Source organism: Elgaria multicarinata, chromosome 4 (assembly GCF_023053635.1).
Source record: "Elgaria multicarinata webbii isolate HBS135686 ecotype San Diego chromosome 4, rElgMul1.1.pri, whole genome shotgun sequence".
NCBI lineage: Eukaryota > Metazoa > Chordata > Lepidosauria > Squamata > Anguidae > Elgaria > Elgaria multicarinata.
The window spans coordinates 94,777,540-94,804,548 of NC_086174.1; the positions used below are offsets into that span (position 1 = coordinate 94,777,540).

At 38.2% G+C, this 27,009-nt stretch overlaps 1 protein-coding gene across 1 annotated transcript; it reads right to left on the bottom strand.

Moving 5' to 3' along the window:
* Window positions 1–1,769: 1,769 nt before the first annotated feature.
* On the bottom strand, window positions 1,770–26,713 carry PRDM1 (PR/SET domain 1). Its single transcript, XM_063124830.1, has 7 exons — window positions 26,603–26,713; window positions 24,854–25,102; window positions 14,686–14,805; window positions 10,755–11,007; window positions 4,822–5,876; window positions 3,410–3,538; window positions 1,770–3,038 (listed from the first exon to the last, which is right to left on the bottom strand). The coding sequence occupies exons 2-7, from the start codon at window positions 25,034–25,036 to the stop codon at window positions 2,463–2,465; spliced, it is 2,316 nt and encodes a 771-aa protein (XP_062980900.1). The 5' UTR covers window positions 25,037–25,102; window positions 26,603–26,713; the 3' UTR covers window positions 1,770–2,462.
* Between the last annotated feature and the right edge of the window lie 296 nt (window positions 26,714–27,009).

Below are 27,009 nucleotides of genomic sequence, written 5' to 3' on the forward strand. Positions count from 1 at the left end.
TGAACATTTTATATTTAATTTACATTTTGACATTTTTGCACATAAATAACAATGTAAACCAGTACGTAAACATAAGATAGTTTGTTCTAGCAAAGTAAAAAGCCTGTTAACTTTGGTCAGAGCCTGTTCTTTAAAAAAAACACTGATTGTTGCTACATTCACATGTAAAGTTCCTAAATGGAGAGGAGAAGATTGGAAAGAGAAGGAAATTTTAAAGCTGATGTATATAAATCTTTGTAAAATTTGTATCAAATACAAGAAAGCACTACAGGCAATTAATAAAAGCAAGTGTGTGTCCAGTGACAGGAGTAGTGGTACTTTGGTTTATCCTACAGTTAAGTCCTACATTTATGAAATATTGCTACATTTAAATATATTTGCCTCACAATTTACGGGAGCAGAAATGTAATGAACTGTAGTCCTTCCTTCAAAAGCTATATTTAAAGTTTTTCTTGGGCTATTTTTAGACCATAGATATGTTTGGTGTTTTAAGTAAGAAGGCATTGTAACGATATCATTTCTGAAACAGTCTAATTCCTCAAGACTATTATGAGATACAAATATATATATATACACAGAGTGGAAGAGAATGTAATAATGCTGCTTCTTTTCTCTGTTACTTACATGAGACCATGCAACCTTTAAGAGGCAGAGGAAACTATGGCAGATTTCCCAGACCACTTTAAATAGCGCACCCTACTCTTTAAAAGTTCTGTATTATATTTATACCATGCATAGGTGAGTTCTGCTTCTTGGTTTTTCAGCAATCATTTCTGGATGGGTGTTTCGCCCCCACAAGCAAGTTTTCAATAAGAATATGAGGAGATGCGAGACTCAGCCATGCACTCTTCACAGAACTCTTTGGAGAGTAACAGTTTGCAGGATCAAGCCTCAGTAAATATTACTGTGCATACGTGCTGATGAATGATTAATTCCTTAGCACAGTATTGTGGTTTGGAGGCTGATATTTCATCCCTTTTGTGGGGGCGACATAAACTATGTAAAATAGATTTTATACAAGGTTTGGCTCACAAATGTAAATGGTACAAAAATATATGTGCATGCGTGCACAAATGGTATATTGGTATAAATATCTATAAATATACATGTATTCTCTGCTACACCTTGTATGCTGACATAGTCTTTGGATTTAGCAAACAAAAAGATTTACAAAAAAAGAAAAAAAAAGAATGTGCATTCTATCTTCTCCTCTGCACATTTTGGTTTGTTCTCTAAAGTAGCAAAGCATTAGATAAAACAGCATTTTATGCACCACTGGACACACTCAATGAGGTAACTGTTGTTCAGCAACTTTGCAATGCCCTTTTCATCTTTAATTAAATTAACCACAAAATGTACTAATACAAATACTGAGAGAAATCTTGAGTCATACAAGAAAGGGAAAAAATGGGAATGCCAAGCAAGGACTTTGTTACCAATTTCTATCCAAGGAAATTGGATAGATGGAAGGAGATAAAAGAAAAAAACATCCGTCACATCTTTCCTGGAGAATCTAGAATTTAGGTTCTCCCATAGGATTCCACTGGCAAACATCTCGGCAATACCCTCTTTTGCAGGCAGCATCTTTGGGTATTATTATTATTATTATTTGTATACTATATGAACAGTTTGTGAGAGGAGAAAAAAGTCATTTTGTAATACTATTGCTCAACACTTTATGATGTATAACTACTTTTGGGGTGGGGAACACCCTATTTGATACACTACTTCTGATAAAATATTTTAGTTTCTATTTCTTCCTAGACAAGAAGCAGTATGACCTTCTCTCTCTGACTGCTGCATACATTTTGGGGGCAATCTCGTATTTCTACCCACTTTGTCCAATTACACAACACTGTTCCAACTAAAGTGATTTCTCTAGGATTTACCTTTGGCAAAACAAAAACTGAATCAGGTATGTAACATTTCCCCCCTTTAAACCCTGTCAGTCTTCGGATTTTGTTGTTCTTTTGTTAAACAGATGTGCAGGAATAAATTCTACAAAGAATGGCCACAAGACAAAAAAACAAAAGAGAACACATATTCAAACTTACAATGAATATTCCTATCATTGTAAATATTTTCTATCTATTGCTTTTTGAATGGTAAATTGCATAATAAATTATGAAGAACTATTACTGGAAAATGATTATGGATAAAAGATTGTCTTTTTTGGAAGCGGGAGAGGCAATATACAGTTCTTGCCTCTTTTCAGGCCCTGAGAAAATAACTTTGGAGTTCCTTCTTTCAACTGGAGTTAAAGAAACCACTGTAAGCCAAGATTGCTTTGCAGCACTGACACTATACACAAGCAACTGCTACAGGCACCCTGACTTGCCAAGTCATAAATTAAAAAAAAAAAATCACTTCTTTGCCACACATACAAATGCACATGTAAGTATGCATATGTGCGCATACACACACTCTCACACACATACATACACACGCACATCCCACAGCATTTAAGGGTCCATGGGTTCAACTGTTTCTTGCTTGACCTTTATAGGTACCCGAGGTAGTGGATGACCATGAGGCAACTTCACAATAGACATATCTGACGATTCATAAAGACTGCATCCTGAGGAGACCAGTGCATTTCCCAGGTTCCTCTGCAATGATGCTTTAAGAGTGGCTCCTTCTATCTCTCTTCTAAGCACAGCAAGTATTTCTTTTTCTACTACAGATGCCATGTCAACATTGTCCTCGACATCGTCCAACCTGTCTGCACTGTCACTAATGTCGAACTTCTCAATCTCTTCATTGATCCGATTAAGGTCCTCTGTAGAAAGGTTGGATGCAGGGACAACCGGGCAGTTGCCCTTCAGGTGGACCTTGAGGCTACAAAGGTGGATATAGCTCTTATGGCAGTGGATGCACTTGTGTGGGCGCTCTCTGGTGTGGAGTCGTTTGTGCAGTTTCAGATGCACAAACTGGGTGAATTTAGCAGTGCAAAGCTTGCACTGGTAAGGCTTCTCTCCAGAATGGAGCCGCAGGTGGGTCTTCAGGTTGCTTGTGCTGCTGAATCGTTTATGGCAAACCTAATAAGGGAGAAGCAAATGAGAAGATTAGGAGGAGGATTATGTGATTTAAAAATATATAGAAAAGCATTAAGTGCTGAAAATGTAATGTACCGTCACGCAACTCTTAAAAATCACACCATCTCCATCTTTTAAAATCCATGATGAATAATATATAGAATATGACTTCTTGTAACAGCATGTTTTCCAGTCAGGAGTTAGGCACATTACCCAAAAAGCATGCAACCAGAACTTGTTTGATGTTTGTGCTGCAGCAGTTACCTCTACCAAATGCTCTGTTGAGCTCTGTTTCATGTATGCAAAATGCATCTGCTTCATGTATTCATAATACATATTTACACCAAAATCATTCTATACAAATAGTTGCATACCTGACACTCATGGGGCTTTTCTCCTGTGTGTACCAGATAGTGCTTTTGTAGGTGAGCCAGCTGAGTGAACCCTTTATTGCAAGTAGTACATTTGAATGGTCTTTCTCCACTGTGTACTCGAAGATGAACCTTTAAAAAAAAATTATTATAGTGTCACAACAGCTACTAAACTAGTAAGTTATTATCCTTTACTTACTGAATACCTAAAATACCAGGCATTGTAAAAAGTGATAAAAACAAAAATGTTCTAATATATTATTAATTAAAACTAGGAAGGATTTTAAAAGCTGCCCCCAAGCTTTTTTAAAAAAAATATAGCAACGAAGTTCTCCATAATTTTAGGGCAGTTCTGTACTGATTACTGATGTTCAAAGAGAGACCATTTGTAGAAGTTAATAAAGTCAGTGCTAGCTTATGCAAAAGCTATTCCCCTCTGGTTATCCTCTATATCCTGAGGGGCATATTGTGGATTAGTCCATCATTCTTTTCCTGATCACCATCAAATATTTTTGGGTGAGAATGGCATCTTTATCAAGTGAATAAACACTGGATAAATGAATAGCACTTGTACTTTGAAAGATTACCCTTGTTATCATATAGGAGGCATCATGTGTCATATGTTTACGTGCTCCTAAAGACACAATTGCTTGATAAGGCTTTCACCAACTCTCGACTTTATATTTTAAGTTGTTTTCTGCTGTTTTTATAGTGTTATTGTTCTTTTATTATTGTACACTTAGGCATTGTTTTATGATGTGGTCTAGAAATTATGTTAAATAAATAAATGAGAATCAGGGTGGCATAGTGGCTAAGAGTTTCTTGTCTCACCTTTGTGCAGCAATGGCTGACTGGCAATATGCACCAGGAAGGTCCCATCTACAACCCTTCCTCCTCTTTAGTGACTGCTCAGAGGAGATAATCTGTTCCTACATGCTACACATCTTCAACAGGGACCACTGGCTATACAGATACTCATCATGCCACCTTTCACATCTGAATGGTTTATCCCATGGATGCACTCACTTTCTGAGTGCAGTTTTCAAAAACTCACACAGCAGAACAGGAAACCCTCAAAGAGTGAAAGTGATAGGGTCACACCCACTTCATGTCATACCCAACTTGTTCAATTGCTGCAGGGAATTACCATTTGAGACATTTATGGAAAATACAGTATTGTTTGTGGCTACCTGATTTCAAATCTTTAAAGATGCAAATGCATAGACATCACATGAAGGGAAAATGCATTATCTCGCTGCCAAGATATAGTACTAAAACCTAGGTAAGTGACTAATCCCTAGAAGAAAACTGGTTCTTTGCCAAGTTAAACGAACCCAAGTCTTCCTAAAAGGACAGTAATAATTGTTGTTATATGTTAGGAGATACATCTAGAAAAGTTCATTTTAAAGACCTACCTTCAGATTAGAGAGCTGTCCAAAGGTTTTGGAGCAGACATTGCATTCATACTTTATTTTACCATTCTGTTTCTTCAGTGGGTATGGAAGGGTTTTGTAACCAGTCATATTTCGCTTGCTCTTGATGAGATTCATGGCTTCTTCACTGCTGCTGGCAGCCAATACTGCTGAGGTAGGTTTAGGTTGCATTATGTGTTCTGAAGTGGCTGCGGTGCCTGCTGTGGGTGATCCACTGGTTGGGCTGCATGGCTTGTCTTTCATGCTGGCAGCGGCTCCTGTGATGGAGAAGGCACTGTTATGTGCAGGGATGAGGAAGTCCCGTGGATGGTCAGGTTGCAACAGCTGGCGGCTTCCATCAGATGGCAAGGAACTCGGAAGGGCAGAGGAGTTCAGCATTGGATTAGAGATGCTTCCTCCACTGAGTAGGCTGCTGTAAAAAGGATACATCCTTGGAAAGAGATTGAAATTGTTGATATTCATGCCATATGGTGGTAACAGAAATTTGGGATAGGGAAAGGCTTGTGAGAGGTGGCTCGAGGGTGCATATCCAGGATATGACCCTAATCCTTCTGAGTTATAAAGTCCATTCAAGTAAGAATAAGGTTCTCTGTGCTCTTGAGTCATAGATGCTAGGGGTGAAACTGTAACTCCTGGGCTACTGTGAGGGCTTGAGCTTTTCAAACTTTGGTCTGGGCTACTTCTTGCTGAGGGACTTGGTGTGGTAGAAGACTGGATAGGTGAGTGGGCAATGTAACCAGGCCTCTCAATCCCATAAGCTAGGGATGCTTTCAGGTAATCTTCTGGAATGTGAGGCCTGATTGGGTAGACAATTCGAGGATAGAAAGGCCTTTCAGGACTACAATTTTTTCTCAAGCCCTCCAAGTCTTTTTCGTGAGTATGTGGAGAAATGTGGCTATAGAATAAGTCCCTTCCTCTAGGATTACTGGAATCATTTTTCAGGATTTCCTTCACACTATGTTCTCTTCTGGGAACATTTTTCTGATAAAGTTCATCTTTGTCATTGGTTTGCTGCTTTGGATTAACATGCCTTTGTGCTGAAATTAAAAAAAAAAAACCAAGGAAATAAATATTTCAATTCAGTATAGACACTTGGTTTAAGAACACTTTACAGATTTAGCTAAATAGGATACAGATAGCCAACCAACCCTTTTCAAACAGAAACCTTTTGACATCACCTTGATCATTAGCCTCTGTCTTAAAAGAGAGAGTCAATTTTAGGTATTTGCATTAGTCGGATGACTCACACCAGATTAAAACCAAGGAGAATAAAATCAGTAACTGCTTATTAAATACTTATAATGAGCCAGTTGGTATGCTTCTATTCTTTTGTTCCAGTCTCCATCTTCACCTCAGCTTTCTTGAATATGGGTTCAAGAAAAAGGTTTACGGAAAGCTTTATCCACTTAAAAATGATAAAAAATAGCATCTGCTCACAAGGGAAATCCTTTGGAGAAAGCAAATTCTCAGAAATTCTTCTCATAGCAACTGTCTCTTTTCCTGGCATCTGAACCAATCAATTCCAAGTTTTGATCATCCCTTCACAGACAGTTCCATTGCATCTCATAACATACTAAGAAGCAGTGGTGACACAAGAACAGTCCTTCAACATGTGTCATTTTTATAATCAAATAAATTTAATGCGTGTGAAAACCCACTGTTTTATTTACTATTGCATGGCATAAATACAATGGCATAATTAAGCTACCTACTTTTAAATTAGTCGTAAACATTCATATTTACAACACTTTCAAGGGTTGACACCAGCGGGAGACATCCAATTAAATCTTTTCACTGATGGAACTGCTTCTGGCAGCAAAAAAAGGAGGAGATGCTTCCTTTCCCCTCTGCACCCTCCTCCATCCATCCTCCAGATCTACTCTGGAGGGTTGAGAGGCCCTCTGGAAGAGGTTTTGGTGTGTGTGTGTGTGTGTGTGTGTGTGTGTGTAGGGGCTGGACTAGGGAGGAGAGGAAGCGATTCTCATCATGCAAGTGGACTTCCACTCACGTGACATTAGAGTTCACTGAATGATATTGGATGATGCGCAGTGCCAAAGCTGTACTCATATTCAGATTACTGTGCATTTAGCATAAGATGAAGATATTAAAATATCTCATTGTGCTTCTTTTGCTACCCAAATTCTTTCAGTATTATTTATTGCATTTATATCACATCTTTTTTCTTTTGAGGAATCTAAGGCAGGGTACTAATTCTCCTCCCCTCCATTTTTATCCTATCAACATCTCCACGAGGTAGGTTGGGGCTAAACATCTGTGACTGGCCAAAAGTCCCCATGAGCTTCCATGGCCAAGTGAGGCTAGAACCCGGGTTTCCCGACTCCCAATTCAGCACTCTAACCACTACACAGTAAGTGCTATATTCTTGGCATTCCAATTGGTACTAGAGACTTTTTCTTAAAATGATTACAAGAAGAACAAACAATACTTTTGTTGATGAATTGAAAAAAAATGGAATATGCCCTTTCTTCTTCTTGGTGTTTCCACAATAAGCCTAATTTAATATGTCACTTTTAAATATGCCTTCATGTTTAACAATATAATTGGCACATATACAAAATTTAGCGTACATCTGCTTCTATCATGTAATGTGTTAGGTGGCTGCATAACTTTTTCCTACTATGCACACATTGCTGAAACATGGTGGGATGGGATGACTGGTCCCAGCAGCCTAAAGTGTATTTCAGTGGTATATATGTGGTGAGAAAACAAGACATGTAGCCTCTTCATATGCACCAATTTTAATATCTGCCTACTACAATTTGTGAAGTGGTTCTTAATCTTAAGGTTTAAAGAAAGACAATTACCCTGTCTCATCCTTTTAAATCTTTAAATGACAATAGTATCCTAGTTTGAGTTTCCTGTGAACATTCACAAACCTGCATTTTTAGTATTCTAGCGTACATCTGCACGCTGGAAATGCCCAATAAAAACACAGTACACTTGATACATCACACTTGTATATATCAAAGCAGTCTTCCTCATGCCTTTCTAAGAAGAGGTTTTTAAGAACATAAGAAGTGCCATGCTGGCACTCTGTGCGCACAGGGGCCAACCAGCCATCGGCCAGGGATGAACAAACAGGACATGAGTGCAACAGCACCCTCCCGCCCATGTTCCCCAGCATCTGGTGCACACAGGCTTACTGCCTCGGATACTGGAGATAGCACACAACCATCAGGGCTAGAAGCCATTGACAGCCTTTGCTTCCAGGAATTCATCCAACCCCCTTTTAAAGCCATCCAAATTGGTGGCCATCAATACATCTTGTGGTAGTGAGTTCCATAATTCAACTATGCACTGTATGAAAAAGTACTTCCTTTTATTTGTCCTGGATCTCCCACCACTCAGCTTCAATGACCCCAGGTTCTAGTATTTTGAGGGAGACTAGTCTAGCTCCCCCTGACTGCCTCTGACAAATAACTCTCAATATGCATCACTCTAAAACAGGGATGAGCAGCCCTTTTTCTATTGGGGTCACATTCCTTCTGGGTAACCTCAGCAGTGGGTGTAGGCAAGATAGTGCCAGAGCCAAAAGTGGAGGGGTCACCCCTTTTCTCTTTTTGCCACCACCTTTTCTCTCTCCCCCTTTTCCTTTTCATATGGCAGGCTGCTGGCTCTTCCTTAAGGCAGCAGCTCAGAAGGAAGATCAGAATAGCTAGTGAAGGTGTGTGTGTGAATGTGATGGATAGGTGTTATCCATCACTGTTATGTTGTTTTTAAAAAGATAAGCACCATACTACTGGTTTACATGCTGGCTCAGTGCTAACATTTTACCCACAGCATTGGTTTCTACGAGGGATCACAGAAACTTTAGAAACTGTTCTTTATTCTAATTTGCATAGATAAATAAGAATCATATTTAAGTTCTAAAATCAGCATATTTTACTTACAGATTACCCCCAATCTGATGAACATTTATGCCAGTGCAGCTTCAGAGTAGCCAATGAGACAACGTAAGTGTAAGTATAATGAATCATGATCTCCCCAAATCTAGTTTGAAGAACCATCTCTTTGTGGATCTTTTGTTAGCAGCCTGAGAGATTATATTTTAATTCTTTCCCCTGAGACCTTGAGAAGTAGCTGTGGGTGTGTAGAGTCATTTCTAGAGTAAATGCTGTTGAACACTCTTGAGTGATGAATTTTAATAATGCTGATTCACATTTTTGTTCTAAATAAGATGCCTATTTTGTTAGAAGAAAGCGAACCTAGAAGTGCCGAGGTAAAAAAAAAAATTCCACTGAAGCTAGAAATGAAGAGTAATGTTTACCACTATATTACCTCATAGTTTATTTCTAAATAGGTCATGAATGTTCACAGCCAATTCTGCTAAAGTCCTCCACTATTATGTTAAAGAACTATGGGGGTCTTGGGTAACCCTACTGTTGTTTATGGTAGAGCAAAGCCCATTCCACAGTGAATAGGAGGAAAGCCCTGATCATGCATGCATGCGTGTGTGTGTGTGTGTGTGTGTGTGTGTGTGTGTGTGTAGCTCAGCTCTGTTGTTTTGTGGCCCTTGTGGTAACAACAATTATTGCAGTTTAGTTAATTAGACTAACTCTACATTTCAAATTGTAATTGACTTCCAGACAAGGGTACGATGAACAATAAATCTAGCACTGCTATTGGCCAGCCTCTATAAATTTCAATGGTTATCGTATTTGTATCCTGCATCAGAATGGCATTTCAACCTATCAACAACCTGATGAAGAAAGGGTAGGATCCATAATGGTCATTCTGCCAGTGAAAGGATAGCACTGGTGGAATGGCACTTCTCATCGCCCCCCCCCCTTCCACTCTCCCTGCTGTGCCATCCAAATCTGCTCTGGAGGGTTGGCAATGTAAGAGCAGCAGGAACAGAACAAAAAGTTTGTCTTGTTCATCATCCTGTTTTACAAAGATATGTCTGGGAAGTTCATACACAGGGCATCAAAGCAATAGTTCCCCTTGCTGTTGCCTCCTCGAAACAGGCATATTGGATGGAATGTGGCCTTTTGACTATGGGGATTCCATTTAGCTTTAATGGCCAATAGCCACTGATAGACGCAATACTCCATGAATAAATTTATCTAATCCTTTTAAAAACCATTTAAGCTACTGGGCATCACCACATCTTGTGGCAGTGAATTCTATGCATTGTGAGAAAATGTACTTTCTTTTGTCTATCCTGGATTTACTGCCATTCTAGTGTTAATGAGAAAAGGAAAAAGATCTCGCTATCCATAGTCTCCACACCATGCATAATTTTATCCACCTCTGACACACCTTCGCACTTATTGCTATAGTTCAGGAGTGTGAACTATTTTTTGTCCCAAGGGCCAAATTAGCTGTGGGAAATGATGTCAGGGACCGCACGCAAGCGACGGGTGGGATCAGACCTCAAAGTGGGCAGGATCACCAAACTATTGGCATGTGGCCCCAACAAGATTGCCCAGCCCTATTAACTCACTCACATATCACTGCTCCCCATGGCAATGAAGCTTTAAAAAAGCCTTCATTCACACCAACTGCACTTTAAACTGAAATCATAAAGTCCTATTTTTTTTTTGCTTCTTTTAAAAATCTTTATTTCTTTTTTTTTTAACCAGGATTAGAAAACATATTTTCCTTTTTTTGCTCTAACATATCAGGAGTGTATAAGCAGTTTTAAAGCTTCACAAGTGAAATAATACATGGATATGTGGATAGGCTGGTGCAAGTATAAGTATAAGCTGATGATGCCAAGTTGTGTTGTTTTCAATTAGGAAAAGAACTTTTTAAAATTCCTTCTATGTGATATCTCTTTTGACACTAGAGATTGCACACTCCTATAATTATGCACCATATTATTAGACTTCACTAGCAAAGGACATATTAGGATGCTTTCTTTGTGAGTGAGTGTGTTGTAATCTACTTACTGATATTCATCATCACCAGGTCTCCTGTGAAAGGATAGTGCAACCTCTCTGCAAAGTCTCGGCAGTACCACACGAGCAGTTCTTGTCCAGGGGGGATGGGTTTGATGGTGTAAAAGTAGATGTCCATTCCATTCTGACAAGCAGCCAGGTTCTGCTCCTGAACAGAACGGGCTGGGTTTACATAACGCATCCAATTGCTCTTTTCCTCATTAAATCCATCAATGAAGCGGAGAAGCTCACCACCAGAATAGATCTGCAGAAAACAGAAGAGACAAATGGTATAAATGGCAACAGCCTTTTCTCTCTCTCTCTCTCTCTCTCTCTCTCTTTTCTGTTTTACAATGAAATATACAAATGTATGAAAAGGTCTCCCCTCCCTTTTATATTTTTCCAAGTAGGAAGCTTTTAAAAATACAAAAAATAGTGCCAAGTTAAATATTTGTTCCAAATTAAACATGCTTTGTAATTTTTTTTGACACTTATGTATGTAATGCTTAGTTTTCCTATTAGCATTCAACTGAAAACATATTGCTTGAAGTTAAACATTCAGTCTCTCTGCTTTAACAGTCTACTTTAGGATTGCTGATCAACAAGTGGGTGGAATTAGCGACATAGGTTCTGTGTGCTTGTAATAATGCAGTGAGTCACATTTGTAAAGAGTGATTAGTTTGGTTATGTCACAAGTTGCCAAGTATTTTTCTTGTCACCTTTTTTTTCTGTAGTCTTTGCTCTTGCAGTTTCCTACCACCCCCACCCCAAGTTTTAAGCTCTGCAAATATCCCCCACCCTGAGTCCTAAAGTAACACTTGTTCATACTTAGAATGCAGCCCTTTTGTTGAAGGACTGGGTGGAGTAAGGTGAACTTGGTGTAACTAAGTGGACACCTGGAAGCAGGCCAGAGTTAGACAGTAAGAGAAATACTTTCCTTTCTCAATAGATACGTTCAAGAAAATATGACAGTACATCAGGTGATATAATAACATATAATGTAGTGATTCAAGATATCCTTGTTTTTCAAGTGCCTCTGACATTATGAAAGTCTTGATGAGCCTGTACTCATAGACTGTAGGGTAGAATGAATGATTTGTTGTTTTCTGGGATAATTGCTTTCAGATTACCACTGAAAAAATGGCACATTAACTGAAACCCAAAAGGGCTTTTTCTACTTTCCCAAATCATTATGATCAAATAGGAAACATGTATTTATATCTTTTTCCTGCCTTGCTCCCAAGGGCTCTGGGCATGTGGCAATATACATACATCCTTGTTTCATTTTACTTTTGTCCAACTCCCTGCCCCACATGAGACAAGTTAGTTAGGTGATTTCCAGAATGCCACTCAGTAAAGTGTCATAGCTGAAAAAATATTGGAGTTTGACTTTCTCATGTTCAAATGCAACACTGCACTATTTTCTCTCTGCTTTTTTTTTCATACATGTTCAATTTCATCTGAATGCTGTTTGATGTAAGAATCGACTGAGAAATCATTAAGAAAAAAAAAAGCAGCAACAAAGCTGGCCTTTTAACACAGGCAGTAAACACCAGAATCACTTTCTTACTTCCTGTCATTTGAGGCCGAGGAAATACATGTGGCTTCATCAAAGAAGCTTGAAAGATTTTGCGGTGTTTTTGTTATGAGAAAGATGGAACAGAGCCTGAAGAATTATGCTCTCAAGAGGAGTTTGTTAGCTCCGATTTGCAAACTTCCAGGAACTCAAGAGTTCCACTGCTGTGCACTTCTGTTACATATAGAAGCTACTTTATAACATTTGATCAAGTGACTTCCAGTCTTTCTGAAGCTAATACAATTTACTATGTGCTTCTTCAAAACACCAAGCACGCCCCATTGCAGCGAGATCTCATAAGCTCATAAAACTTTATTTTGCCACCTCACCAGATTTCCATATATCTAAGGAAGATTAAAAATGTGCTGAGTCATACTGCAGCAATTTCAAGAAATGACATCACCTTGGAGTTTGCACAGCATATTCATGCCTTCTCTTTTTAGAAGATATAATTTAATTGGAACACATGCTTACACACAACAGATGTTCCTGTTCCTGCCAGCCAAATCAGGATGTCTTTTATATGACATGTGGGAAATTATCTTCCACCATTTCCGTTGCATGTGCAAGACTGTTTTAAAGCCCTTAGGAAGAACCATTTTTACTTGAGGCTGTGTGAATCAAAAGAATCAACACAAGTATTTACTAAGACTTTTCAGAAGGCAAGTACCACAAGCATAATGTCAGCTCCCTCACTGAAAATCTGGAATAACATCCAGTTAGAATCCTCTTCTAAGACTTTCTGAATTGGACTCCAAGGTTTATTTCTCACTGATTTGGCAAGAAAATGGCAGGATCTGGCTCAGGGGTTCTGCAAATCACATGTTAAATGTGATGTAACAGCAGTTATGTGTGTAATGGTTGTTTAGGCCATGTGTGGGTTATAGTGAATTTTGTAAGGTAGTGACACTGTTCACACAAGTGGTTGAGTGTGGCCTGTTTTGAACTATGGATTGTTTGTTGAACTGTGGGTTATTGTGTTGCCTGAACAAGCCACCTTGAGAACCCATGGTTTGTTGTTGTGTTGTTCCGGATGGTTAACAAACCATCCTACAATATGATAATCCATCCTGAGGAAAATGTGATGCATTCAAACAACATGCTAACTCATGGTTCAACAAACAATCCAGGGTTTAAAACTATTGAGTGTGTGAAAATTTGGGTCTGGTTCACATACATTTCAAGTACATTTTTCATGAAGTGGCACATAGGCCCGAATTTGGCCTATCCTCAGCAGATGTATACACTTCTATAAGAACTGGAATATTTGTACTGATAAGAACCAAACCACATGCTCACATTTGAATGCCCTTCTCTTTGACATGGTAGCATTCTACGGGAAGATAAATCCTTCACTTGTGATCTCAGATGGCAAGTCCAGAAAAGGTGTGATAGCTCAGAATGTGTTTGGGTCTTATTTGTGTAAAGAAACTCATAAATAACAAGATGCTTACAGCTTAAGATATGCATACTCTATGACTATCTTTGAATATTTTATCAATGTTTTACATTTATACCTTAATTTTTTCCAAACTTATTTTTAACCTCATTAACAACCTCATAAATTAACTTAAGATATAGTGACTTGCTCAAAACTATCCAGTAAGTGAGTTTCCAAGCCTAACATTAAGTTCCATTTCCCCTCTCTTCACCCTTATTATGTAAGGGCATCCTGATAAAGCAGGCTTGGCAGCATTTTAGGAAGTGGCCCTAGTAATTCCTGTAATTAAAATTGGACACAAGGTAAATAGTCTATTGCAATAGTTCAGCATTTCAAGAAGTAATTAGGGTGCAATCAAGCCAACATGGCTGACTAGGGAATGCTGTGAGTTGTAGGACTTCTCTCTGTCTAAACATGCAAAGGATTGCACCAGTAGAGATTTAATCAACTGCAGAACAAGAGCGCAATACTAGTTAGTTTTAGAAACTTTCTGGGATAAGGGTCATATCAGGAGCAAATCAAGTAGCACGTGATGATTTATTTATTTTTGTAAATGGCTGGCATCAGACACAAATGAAAATCAATGGGATTATTTTTTTTTAAAGTTTGATTTTGCATTATCTGTACATTCACCCATACTCAGTTTGCATAAGCCCCATTCGGGTATTCACCCTCATTGCATGAGGTGGGGAAACAAGGACGTGCTTTGCTGATTCAGTCTGTCTGTCACATTCCCCATCCTGGCCATCTGCCATGCAATGGGGGCAGGGGGAAGGGACAGTTGTAATAAGAGAGAATTTCTGAATAAGAGTATATTGCTAACTCCATCTCCAGTCAAATGTATTTCAAAGCAGAAGTGCGGTGTATTTTCAGTGGTGCTTGTTTAGTAATACAGTTATATAAATATGTTTCTTTTTCTTGCTTACCCTCCAAAAGTATTTTCTGTTTGCATCCTTAGGAACTGTATCATTAGTATAGATCTCACCAACCAGGGGTCCAAAGCGTGTTCCTTTGGGGATAATGTCTTTGCTAATAACTCCAATTACCTGAAAGGAGAAGAGAACAGTGTCAGAAAATATGAAGGATTTTATGAATTCAAGAATACACAGGCTAAAAGCTGTAGAAAAGAACATGATTCAAAAAGCAACTATACTTTGTTTGGCTATTCATTGTATTATTGGGAACTTTAAAGTTGAATAAAGTTTGTTCGGCTTAACTTGCTTTATTCCTGTGATAAGTTTTAGGAGCAGCAATTTGGAATTCCATTGGGCTACAAATCACACAAGAAAAATAAATGACAAGCATTCAACATTCAAAAGATTCATGTATGATGTATTGATGTAAGGTGGATTTTGGAAATGGGGAACCAAGAAAATTTCAAAGCACTGATGACCAACAATCACACTGTCAATTTTTCGGTTGACTTTAAATAAGTAATCCACGGAAGAAATTAAATCTGAGATAACCTGAATGTAATAGTGATTGTGAGACAATAAGCACATGTATAACTCCAACTGAGGGACAGGACAAATTTTCAGTGGGGAAATAAAACCCAATGGAAGCAATGGACATAACCAACCTATAAACACATCTTTAATCTACTTTGCAAGCAACATATATATGTTTAGAATCCTTGTTCCTGGATACCCTATCCAGTGGGAAAACCATCCAATACTCCATGTGATCTGAAGCAGTAATTTGTGACGTATGGTAGTTGTCATCTTTGGATACAGACCTCTAACTTGCTCTAACTTGTGGATTTGATAGTGGAAATGTAGGACTTGAGACTGTACTGGTAGGTACAAATATAAAATACACTGGCCTTTCAGATTCCTTTTTGCCAGTAATTATATCATGGACCACAAATCAGGAATCAGTTCACTATTTAGCAGAAAAACATGCCTGCCAGTATCTCTTTACACAATGCTTAGAGGCTGGGGTTTTCCTCCCACTCCTCTTGCCTCCACCTCCACTACGCCTGCTAAATTTTAAATTGTTCTAAATAATGTATAAACAACAGAGTAACTTAGCAAACCAGGAAACATGAATAAGGACTTTAAAGGACTGATGTCTGCAGCTTAAATGGAAAGTGGGGGATGAACAGAAGACGTTTGTTCCACAGACTTGGTAAACATTCACGTTAAAGCTAATGAGTCATGTTCTTCTCACACACACTATTGACTAGTTTCATTATGCCTGCCAAAATAATGAAAGGATACAATTGCATTATGGATTCATTGTACTTAACTCAAAAAATAAGCATATTAATTATAACAAAACATCATAGTACCTCCTTCCTTTACTCTATTTATATTACAGAGCTTAATTACTAGTGAGTATAATATATGCAATATTTTGAAAAATTAACTAGATCTTGTGCCATAATAATCACTGTTATTTTTTTAAAACTCAAAGGCTGGAGGCACATATTTTATTTTTTTGCAAAGAATTATTGCTTCATAGGCAACAAAGGTGGAACGATTTAACCATCTGTATCCCTCCCATCCTTGTAATCATCCACTACCTGGTTTCTACAGAACACCTTTAAGAATGAATAAAGGACATTTAGCTGTCCAAGTCTACAGGTAGCATTACTGGTCTGACCAAACTGTAGCCAGCTTACCTGCCCCAGTATGTTAACAGTTCTTTTGGACTGAGACACAAAAAACTAAATACTCAGAGTAGCAGATAACCATTTGAGGCCCTATCTCTAGCACAAACACATAATTTGTTAATCATCATGGCTTCTGCCAACGAATCCTGGGAAAAGTAGTTGCATGATATGCTGAGTCTTCTCTGTTAGAAATCCTGCCCCCATTGCACAAAAACTACAACTCCCAGGCTCATCTCGAGAAAAGTTACAACTAAAAAGTTACAAAAGCTACAACTCCCAGGCTTCTCTCGGGCTGCTAGACAAATTTAAGTTGTTGGAGTGGGGGGGGGGAGGGAAACTGTTAATAGAACTAGTATTAACACTGAAGTCTAGGATTCTGCTGCTATGAATCTGACTGGTGAGTTTGTGGCAACTGTTTCACACATGTTTTTTAAAGCTTAAAAATAAAATAAAACCGGTTGTGCATCTGTGCTGAAGATAGAGCGAACAGGGACTTTCAAAAGCAAGTAGGAACAAATAGGAGCATGTCCAATGGCTGTGTTTATTTTTGTCACTCCTGTGCATTTTTCATAGAGAGGTGAAAAAGGCAGATGTTCTTCTAGCTTTCCCCATCTACCTTCATTTACATTCTGTTAAACTTTCAAGAAAAGTTCACAGCCAGTATACAAAGTGTACTTGCAGTTTGACCGTAAGATACGTTTTTGCTCCTACATAGTTATAAAGCACACACACGCACACACACACGCACACACACACACACACAGAGAAGCAGAGTTTTAATTCAAATGTATGCTGAAGTTTTCAGAACGTCTAGGAATCAGTATTACTTGGAACTTGTCAAATAGAAAGTTAGGGGATTTTTGTACAATCATTCAAAGCATGCCCTAGCAGTATTTTATCCTTTGTGCAAAGTGCTTTGGAAAATTATAATGTTATTTCTTATTAACATTAAGTACAGTGTATGAGTGTGTGGGAGGGGGGAACAGTTGGCAAATAGGTAGATCATGCCTACTGGTGACTGAAAGGCAGGGAGGATGAAGATGAGAGAGGGAATATTTGCCTCATTCAGCCATGTTGCTCAATATCCTCATCAACCAATACTTGGTACAAAGGTCCCTCTCTCATGCTTGATGAATACACATCCTAACAATAATAAGAAAAAGTGCACAGCGTCCCCAATTTGTTTTTTAAATTCCACCACATAAAGGTTTCTCAACTGGTGGATTATTGCTGGAGAATGAGAGCACTGCAGACAGGAGAGATAGAGAGCAAATTATGTTGCTTGTTACCTTTTATGTAATAGGCAATAATCAACAGGCATCACTGACAGTTTCACAGCATTCCACAAGACATTCACAATAACATTAGATTTCCAGAGAGTAAGCAGTGTTAATCTGTGGCATAAAAAGCAACAAAGTGCCTTGTGGCATCTTAAAGACTAACAGATTTATTACAGCGTAAGCTTTCACTGACTACAGGCCACTTCATCTGATGCATGAAACATATCTTGAGTTACAAGTATTATAGCATGCACTTTCTTATGACAAAACATGCACTCTCAGCAATAAAATGCAAGTGCATCCAAAGCTGGGGAAATGTGCATTAAAAGTGCAATATAGAAGGAAGATGATTAGACTATGTACAAATGGGTATCATTCATTGTATGGAAACACCGTTCCTTAACTTGATTGGCTTCTGTGATACAATGGTACCTTGGTCTTTACTTTAAACACCATATAACTCTTCTGCAATATGACATCACCATAGTTCAGTAATGAGTAATTAAGTAGATGCTTTAACAAATATATTTTAAAATTGTTATATCTAAACAGTGTTTCCAGGGATTTAACCATGGGCCCAAAAATGTTGAAATTAAAACAGAAATTTTGAGCAATACTAAAGCTCTGTAGAAATCTTTTAGTCCAAACTAAGGAATAAACTTTGGTTGGAATTCACAAGTAAGATCGGAGTTATTAATATAATGGTAAATTTTATTGCTGTACAAAACATCAGAACAATACTACTACTACAAATGGAAGTTAAGTAGGTCTTATTAGCCCACTGAATGAGTTGGTATTTCCAACTTGTCCACAAGGTGTCATTAAGTACACCTGCTTTGTACTGGTGCTGTACTATGTTAGAACTTCTTTGGTAATGCAATAAAAATGAATAGGTGCTCTTATGAATGACACTTTAGCATAACAGAGCCATTGTAGTGTAGTGGCTAGAGTGTTGAACTGGGAGTCGGGAGATCCAGGTTCTAGTCCCCACTCGGCCATGGAAACTCACTGGGTGACTTTGGGCCCATCACAGACTCTCAGCCCAACCTACCTCACAGGGTTGTTGTGAGGATAAAATGGAGAGGAGGAGGATTATGTACACCGCCTTGGGTTCCTTGGAGGAAAAAAAAGGTGGGAAATAAATGCAATAATAAATGAATAAATATAAAATAAAAAGTCTCTTCTCTTTCAAATTCTCATGGCAATTTTGCTAGAATTTTTTTTAATTATGGGCCTGTTCAGACAAAACACTAAGCTATGGTTAGTCCGCTAACCCTTTTGGAGCAAATAGTGAGTGTGCTCAAACCATGGTTATGTTGCCATCATGATTAGGAATGGTTCACATGACATGCTAATTCATGGTTCACACGACACTCTAAGCCATAACGTATAGCTCAAAATGCTTAACCACCAGGGCTTAGTGTGTCATCTGAACAACATCTAATATGCATAATATGACTAAAATGATAAACATACAAGAACATGTTTCCCTCTAAAGTTACAGCAATGTAGAATTTTGTAATATTGACACATAATTCTATTTGCCCCATGGAAATAAATACTCCTAGAGTTATTATTATCAATTCTCAATGCTTGGAAGTTGCATACTTGAAGTATATAAAGCCACAGTTCCATTGCACTGAAGGGTAATATTCTTGTGTTCATTGCTGAATGAGTTGCATTTTCACTCAGTATGAAGTCATGACACTGACTTATCACAAACCTTTGAAAGCCAACCACCAGCATACAGGAAATGAAATGAGCCTGCCTTTTCTTTACTATTAGAAGGTAGCAAAATCTTAAGTATCCCAGTTCATTCTCATAAGTAGACCTCCGTAGTATTTTTTTAACGTAGTATTTTTTTACAAGAAGTTACAGGATTGCTTCTCTAACTATTGTACTCTATTCAAGTGGTGCTGAAACTCCAGATTGATGAAGCTGATTATTATTGGATCCCAGTTGGGAACAGGAAAAGGCTTGGCAAGTTACTCAGACCAGGAATTGGGCAGTGGTCATGTGTCCTGTTAGTTCAGATGGACCTCTCAGTGGGTTTTGATATCATTGATTATGATATCGTTCTGAGGTGGATATGGGATGTGGGGGCAACTTTTTGTGGTGGTTCCAGTCCTAATTGGTTGAACATTCATAGAAGGTGATGCTGGAGGACTATTGCTAAGCCCCATGGAGTTTCTCAGGGCTCTATTTTGTCCCCTATAATTTTAAACATCTACATCTAGAGTTCTGGGGTTAGGTCTCATCCTTAAGTTGATGAAATCTCTTTTTTCAATGTCAAGGAGGCTGTGGAAATCCTGCATGATTGCATGGATGCAGTGAAGGTTTGGATGTGGGTGAACAAATTGAGGATCAATACATGTTGGTCAATTGTCAAACCAACCCAGGTGTGGGAACACAATTTATTCTGGATGGGGTAACATTCCCTCTGAAAGATCAGTTTAATAGCATGAGGATGCTCTTAGATCCTCCAATGCTACAGGAAGGCAGTAGCCAGGAGTGCCTTCATCTAGTTTCAGCTAGTGTAACAGCAGCTGTGTCCTTGGGGAAGGTGTATCTGGCCTCAATGATCCATGGCTCAATCACCTCTTGTTGAGGTTACTATAACATGCTCTACATGGGGCTGGGCTTGAAAAGTGTTCAGAAATTACAACTAGCACAAAACCTGGCAGCTACACTACTATCTAGTATGCACTTTATAGAACATATAGCACTGGTCTTTCATCAGTTTCACTGGCTTCCAATTTCTTTCTGAGCCCAATTCAAGTGGCTATTCTTACCTATAAAGCCTTAAACGGCATGGGGCAAGGCAACCTGAAAGACTGCATCCTCCTGTATGAATCTGCCCATTACTTACAACCATCAAAGGCAATTGTTATATGTCCTACCACCTAGAGAGGTTAGGTTAGTGGATACATGACACAGCATCCTTTTTTAAAAAATGGAACTTCTTCATTAGCCCCTTTCTTTTTCCAAGTTTTGGATGGGCAGTGAAGACTGTATTGTTCAACCAAGCTTTTAATGGATTCAAATGTTCACTTTCTACTTTATCCTAAAGAAGATGCCCTTTCCCAGTTTTAGTTGGTTGTTTCGATTTTATTATGTGTTATTGTTGTTGTTGATTTAGCTAATTTGTATATCACCTTGAAATATATGGGGTGAAAGGACGAATTGTAAATATGCTAAATAAATAAATAAATAAATAAACGGTGTTTAAAAAGACAACACACTTGCTTAACCCAGGAAGAAAATAAGCGTTGGAACTGACCAGGGTCCTAATGAATTATTGCTGGAATAAAGCTACTGTATGCCTTCTATAAACACTTCAGTGAGCAGTTGAAAAGATCTGATACTCTCATGCTTTATCTGTCCCTACAGAAGCCACTTCCCAAGATGCTTTATGGGCATCACTGACCTTTCTGCTATTTCAGCACATTTGTATCTGTCACTAGACTGTGTCATGGAGCATATACTGACAAGCTGGAGCCTCTGGACAAGAAGCAGTACTCTATAGTTTTCTCTGTTCATTTTGGTTTTTTTAATGGGAGTGAGTGTACCTGAGGGTTCTGTATTAGAAGGACAACTACAGAAATAAACTCTATTAGGCACAGAATGGATGTATCTAATGCTCATGTTATTATGTCTTTTAGTGGGCACCAACATAATACCAAACAAAACTTAACAAAACAAGTAGGAACTGGATTGATGGCCAGGTGTTGGAGCAAGAATGATTTAATTTTAGCTGCCTGTTAATTTACCATCCACTTCCCCAGTATTACCATGATGTCTTGTTCACTTAGCTTTTTGTTTTGAACAATACACACTTTCATTCTTTTGTTTTTTTTAACAACACTGACTGAAAGAATGATGCAGTTGAAAAGAGGACTTACATCCTATAATTTATTCTTTTTAAAAGGGTGGAGTGAGAGGAAATGTTTTCCTATTGTTTCCTTCTTACATATACACAGCATCAGAGTTAGCAATCCTTTTTCATATGTAGAGAAGACATGTAAGTGCCAGATGTATAGTTCATGGGTCAACATATTATTTTGTTTAAATGTTTATATGGATTTTCCTGTAAGCCACCTTGATCTTCCTGTTGACTGGAAGGATGGTTTATGAATTCTAAAAGAAACCCCACCCAAATATTGAAACTTGTGCCAGTCCTCTCTAAGTGTAGCTTTAACTATGAGCAATGTGTTGTGTGTGTGGCTGCTTTTGAAGACAGTTAGTACAAAAACATGGAAACTAGGTTAGTACTGGGGACTTGGTGTATGGAACACATCTCATAAGCACTAGTTTCTGGGGCCAATTCAAGTTGTTGGACTTGACCTTTGAAGTCGTAAACATTTAAGACCAGAATACCTCAAAACACTACCTTTTTCCTACATGGACCTATCCAGGTATTAAGATCTACATTGGAGGCCGTACTGTTGGTTCCTTGTGGTGACTTTTGAAAGTGCCTTCTCTGTTGTGGCAGCCTATATTTGGAATGATCACCCAAAGAACACTTTTCTGGTTCCATCACAATCTTTCTACTTGCCCAGGACTTTTAGTATTTATTAGATTGTGATTGTTTTTTCTGGCTGTTTCTTCACTATTTTATTGTATTCTAATTGTTGATGGTTATTTTAAATGGTTTTTTTTTAAAAAGGAAACCAATTTGGGAAGTTCACCTAAAAATGGTATGGACATGTTATAAATAAATAAATATAATTATTATTTAGAAGTATTTACAAATCAATTGACTATTCATGTCTATTAGTTTACTAATTTCAATTGAAAGAAGTAGTTACGTTGTGAACACTGAAAGAGATGAACATAACATACAATGAGTGTCCATGTATAGCTAATAAAGTCTCAAACAATAAGAACTGGATTGAGTTGCTATAAAATGATGCCAACACATACTGTAAATACATAATAAAAACAGCTCCTTAAAATAATCCCCAAAGGCCAACCATGTGACATGCTGAGGTATCTCTTGCTTTTACAATAAAAGGTGGGGTTTGAGGATTAACAAAGCAATGAGAGGTAAATGAAAACAAAATCCAGGCATACGCAGGTGTACATACAAACATAGAAGTATCTCTAGGGCTTTGGAATATTACTCTGAAAATAGTATTTAGTAACAACATTAATATTTCATAAGCATGTATTTTCTCCATAAAAACAGCTCATTGCTTGCATTATTGGATGTAACGACGTTTGCGTAATCTCACAAAAAATATCAGGGAAGAGTTCAGTTGTCAAAATTTTCCAAAAGCATAAGAAATCAGAATGAGATTTATTGAGTTATATTGATATTATGCTATAAATTAAAAAAGAGTGAGTTTCTGTTGTCTTCTTCCCTATTAACAGGAAGAACCAGAATTAAACAGCTTAAATCCACACCGGTGAAAACCACTGGATCTATCCTGGGACCTGGATCCAAAGATTACCTAGCCCTGAGGTGTGGCATTGAGCTGCTCACCACCTCTTGATTTCAGTTTCACTCACCCCCAAAATCAAGTGGTAATTAATACTATTATCCTTATACAGAAGTTTTCAAAATGAATGATGTATGCATTGTAAAGTGCAGTTACGTCTCAGGGAGCATATACTGAACAGGTATCCTAATTCTAAAGAGGATGCAAGGGGCACAAGATGACAGATAACAATCTCCTTCTGCTCTCTTTTCAAGTAGCAAAGGACACTAGAATGACAAGCAAATGACAGATACTGTCCGTCTAGATTCTTCCTTGTAAGCATCAAGGTAAGTAACAATTCATAAGAAACAATTGGAAACCCTGTAGTATCTTAAAACAAAATCATGATTCAAAATAGTCTCTGCAGTATTCCCAGAGCAGTGCTATAATATAATATATCTATCAACATCGAGCAGACAAGTTCTTAGAACTTCTTCAGCGTTCTGTGATGTGGCAATGAGGTTTAAACCAAACAAATGGTACTACTCCAGCACAAAAACTAACATTAGCAAATTGCTTCATCTTAGTTCATGCTCAGGCTAATCAGTCAAGTGTTAAGTATGTTTGTCACAGAATTACAGCTTCACCACCTAAGTCAGGGCAGAGTATATACCAGGAACCTTTTTAAAGCTTCTGTTTTCCTCAGCTTATCATTCAATTGGGAGAGAGTATAAGCAAGCTCACAAACACAACTAGCCCGCACTAATTTTCTGGGCATTCCAACAGCAATGATAACACAGTTCCCAGTTTGCATCAGATTTAGTTCTAGTCCTGTTTCTACATACAACCCTATTTGTTTTAGAAGATGCTTTTAATAACTAGAGAGGAATGAATTTACACCCTTCGTTAGCTCCCTGGTCAGTTTATTTAGCCACAGTAGCAGCACAGGTTATAGCTGTTCCACCACAAGTTGTAGGACAGAGACAAAAATGATGGGCTGTCCCTACCATTATTAGCCAGCAGAACATCACGCCTAGCTATAATAGATACTCTCTATGAAGGAATAAACAGGCAGCCAATTGCTCATCCAGGCTATATTTTCCCCCAGCTCTTCTGAAACAACAACAAAGAATGTACCCACTCCAGGGACATGGACTGAAATATACCTGTGTGTCTAGCTACAAATAAAGGTGCACTGCCCTAGATAAACAAGTCACATAAACACAGGTTACTGATTAAATGATCTGGCCACAATTTATTCCTTTCAGAACCCCCAAAAATCTAACCAAAGAAGCCACACACAAAACCCCTCAATTTAATAATGTATGAGAAAGCAACACATTCAATGCTAAGCTATTATAGAACCATTGCATTTCATTGTCTAACCCAGAAGCATCTTCAGAAAACTTATCTAAGATTATCTGTCCTTCAGATATGCATGTTTAGAATGTTATGGAAGAACTAGTTCTAGACTGGCCTGGGGTACAATTTTTGGAATTATCATTAATGCATTAAACAACATGGTAAGTAATTTAGGAACACTATAACATAGGAAGATATGTTTGAGCTTTCCTACATTGGATATTAGAAATTAAAGCATTAACAGCAGGAATCTCGCCCTCCACACACACCAAATTTCTTATATCTCTCCAGGAATAAGCCTTAAGAATTGATGGAGCCAAAGTATTAAAAAGGCAGCAATCAAAAGGACATGCCCACTTTCAAGAACAATGTGATTTGGCTACTAAGTTGTACTCATCCTTGGCAAACACATTCTTACCTCTTTGCAGTTTCCTGCATATTTGAAAATCAAGTTCCTTGGCAAAGAAGACTCGGCCTGGGTGATAGTGCAACCTTCTGTGCTGGGCTCTGAGAGGTGATCGTTTACAATGTATGTACATTTGTCCTCAAATTCAGCCTCCGTCCATTGAGTCATGTCAGCATCCTTCATGTCCATTTTCATTATCAACTTTGTCTTTTTCCTCAGCAGTCTGTGATTCAGAATATATGAGCTAAACAGTGTGGCAGCCTGGAAAAGAAAACCACATTTACTTTGCATTCTCTTCTCAGTATCTCTACTAGTGTGACCTAAATGGCTATCTAGAGGCATTGGTGGGTTAGCTGAAAACAGACTGAAATGCACTACACATTGAGCTGCCTTCCCTAAAGCATGTCTTCAAAAGCTGTGGTTGGTAAAAATAATAAAGTCACCAGAACAGGGGGAAAAGTACAAGTCTGAGGACACCCCTGTGCACATCTCTTCTAGAACTTTTCTTCAATATCTGAATGGAGGGAGGGGGGTCTGGAAATTCAAGACTCTTGTGTGCAAGAGAGCCTGTAGAAAAGCTTCCTTAGAAAACTGTCACAAACAAGGAAAGGAAAAGGAAGGAACTGCTGTCTGCGTCCGAATGAGCTAAAAATGGAAAGTGCAGGCTGGAAGAGCGGAACCCAGCCTTGCCTTTTCCAAATGGGGAAGGCTGAACTTTCCCACCAGCTTCCAACACACAAACAACTTTCAAAAACATCCCCCCTTCCTTGTATTGACATCCTTTGGCATGGAAAGGAGACTGTATCCTGCCAGCATCACTCCAGAAGCAGCCTGTTTCAAATAAGTAGAAATATTCACATGGTTTAAATATATATATTTTTAAAAAAGGTGAAGCAGTAGCTTATGGGCCACGAAGCACCTAGTTCAAACCTCAGCTACATATTCACTAAATAGCAAACCACATTCTCTCAGCCTCAGTTTCCCATCCACAGTATTGGTATAATAATGGCCTACCTACAAGGGTTATTGTAAATATTATCATTACTTATGATTGCATTTTCCACTCCCATTTATATAAAAAAATACATTTTATATAGAGTAGGGTAGTAGCATTTTGTGAAAAAGTACTGATCTAAAATAACATACTTGTAACATTCAGCCTTACAGCTACCCCATTCCAGCATCAGAAAACCAACTTGCCCATTGAAAAGCTAATGTAAACCTATCATTTTGTTCTGTCTGGCATAAAGTTACTGAATTAAACTACAGCTTTTCCAAAACAAAGGCTTGGAGCTTCAGCACTGATCTACTAATCCTACCAAAGATTTTCATTTGCACTGGAATAATGTAGAGTCATATTTCTAACTCAAAGAAATATATTGCACAAAGCAACATGTTGGAATGAACAAAGTAAGATAATTCCACACTTCCTCAACCTATTTAACTTTTGCAGGTTTAATAATTCTTCATTCAGTGCTTACGAGCTTGATAAGAGCAATTCCCATACCCTGGTACACTCTGAACAAGACATAACACTTTGTAGGCTAGGACAGAGAAGTAATACTGAAACTCAGTGAACTGGCAGTTGCCATTAGCAGTGAAAGAATTAATCATCATAAAAACAAAGGTCCTTTGAACTTAAGAGAGAGGTTCCAAGGAAAACGTTTTGCCATTTTCAACATGTTCAGTGCTATATCCATTTAAAAGACTGCTAAAAAAATCTGTTCTTCCGGATTCAGAAGGAGAAAGAAAGTTGCTTACCAAGGTACAGTCCACAAATATTTCCAGCTGGCAGCCCGGCGTTTCAGGTAAGTCTCACACATATCTACAGAGTAAACATTTCTCCTGTCTTCCACTTGCCCGGTTAAAGTAATACTGACTCACACCTAGAGAGTTAACTTTTTGCTTGTCTCTCCCTCTCTCTACTGTCAGGACAGGTGCTGCTGCACTTACTGCTTTAACTTCTTTGAAAGACTAGAGGGCTATACTTTCAGTATGTGTTAACTTTGTGAACCTCCCAGAGAGCTTCGGCTATTGGGCGTATAAAAATGAAAAAAAAAAAAAAAGACTCTTCCTTTCTCCTCCCTGTTTCAGGTTTCCTATTAGCCACTCATCTCTGATTTACTCACAGTCACGGCTGCCAACAGCAGGGGGTGGGGCTATACCTG